Raw genomic sequence first — 775 nt, 5'->3', positions numbered from 1 at the left:
TCGCACTGTGGTGGATTCTGCAAAACAAACCCTGCTTGGACGACAAATCCTATTAGTCCATTTTCAATACTTCAAACAAAACTGACCCCTAAGAAATGTATATAAGCAGCATTTTTCTGAAAAAATTTCATTTCGTTTTTTCGAGTTGTTGTGATCAGAGATCATTCACAATGTACATTAATGTTATTACGTACACTTTTCCGTCAATGTCGACGATGATATCCAGTTCCGCTGCGCAGAACCCGCCAGGATACCAAGTTCCACGACTGGACATGCATCAATATGGTTACATGGACGGCTTCCTGATTAAAATGCACAACGAGAGGAAACGATTGGCTCAAATTTCTTCCAACGTCTTGTCGGCTACTCCATCCTACCACATGCATTGTCAAAGGCACCATCAACAAACGACTCTCCCGAACAAGGTGGACTGTGGAAGCTACACTCCTGATGCTCGTTGCCCTATACTGTGAAAACCGATGAATAGCAGCATATTTTGAGACACTTTATTATCACTTGTATTGTTATGTATTGTTGTATGGACTCTTAATAAAAAAAACAGTGTTGTGAAAATGCGTTTTCAATGCCCATTAGTAAAACTATTTAAATTCTTAATAATTAAACGAAGTAATGTAAGCGTAAACTTTAAAATCCATCATATTTGTGCTCACGCTACGGGATTCATTCGCTGCAAGATGAACTGCATTCCTACATCACCATCCATTGGTGTTAAATTGTTAAGTCGATTCTATTGTTCTGTAATTTCTCAATTTCA

General features: G+C 38.3%; 1 protein-coding gene across 1 annotated transcript; it reads left to right on the top strand.

Moving 5' to 3' along the window:
• The first annotated feature begins 170 nt into the window (after window positions 1-170).
• On the top strand, window positions 171-473 carry Tsp_15645 (hypothetical protein). Its single transcript, XM_003370086.1, has one exon. It carries the CDS (start codon window positions 171-173, stop codon window positions 471-473), a length of 303 nt encoding a protein of 100 aa, XP_003370134.1.
• Window positions 474-775: the final 302 nt, after the last annotated feature.

The sequence above is a fragment of the Trichinella spiralis genome (assembly GCF_000181795.1).
Source record: "Trichinella spiralis strain ISS 195 chromosome Unknown Scfld1209, whole genome shotgun sequence".
In the NCBI taxonomy this organism is placed as follows: Eukaryota; Metazoa; Nematoda; class Enoplea; order Trichinellida; family Trichinellidae; genus Trichinella; species Trichinella spiralis.
The sequence above is the reverse complement of the archived record's forward strand: the minus strand, read 5'-3'. Positions and strand labels throughout refer to the sequence as shown.

What these genes read in the sequence shown, in the direction of transcription:
- Tsp_15645 (XM_003370086.1), top strand. Translation starts at nt 171, where the DNA reads ATGTACATTAATGTTATTACGTACACTTTTCCGTCAATGTCGACGATG.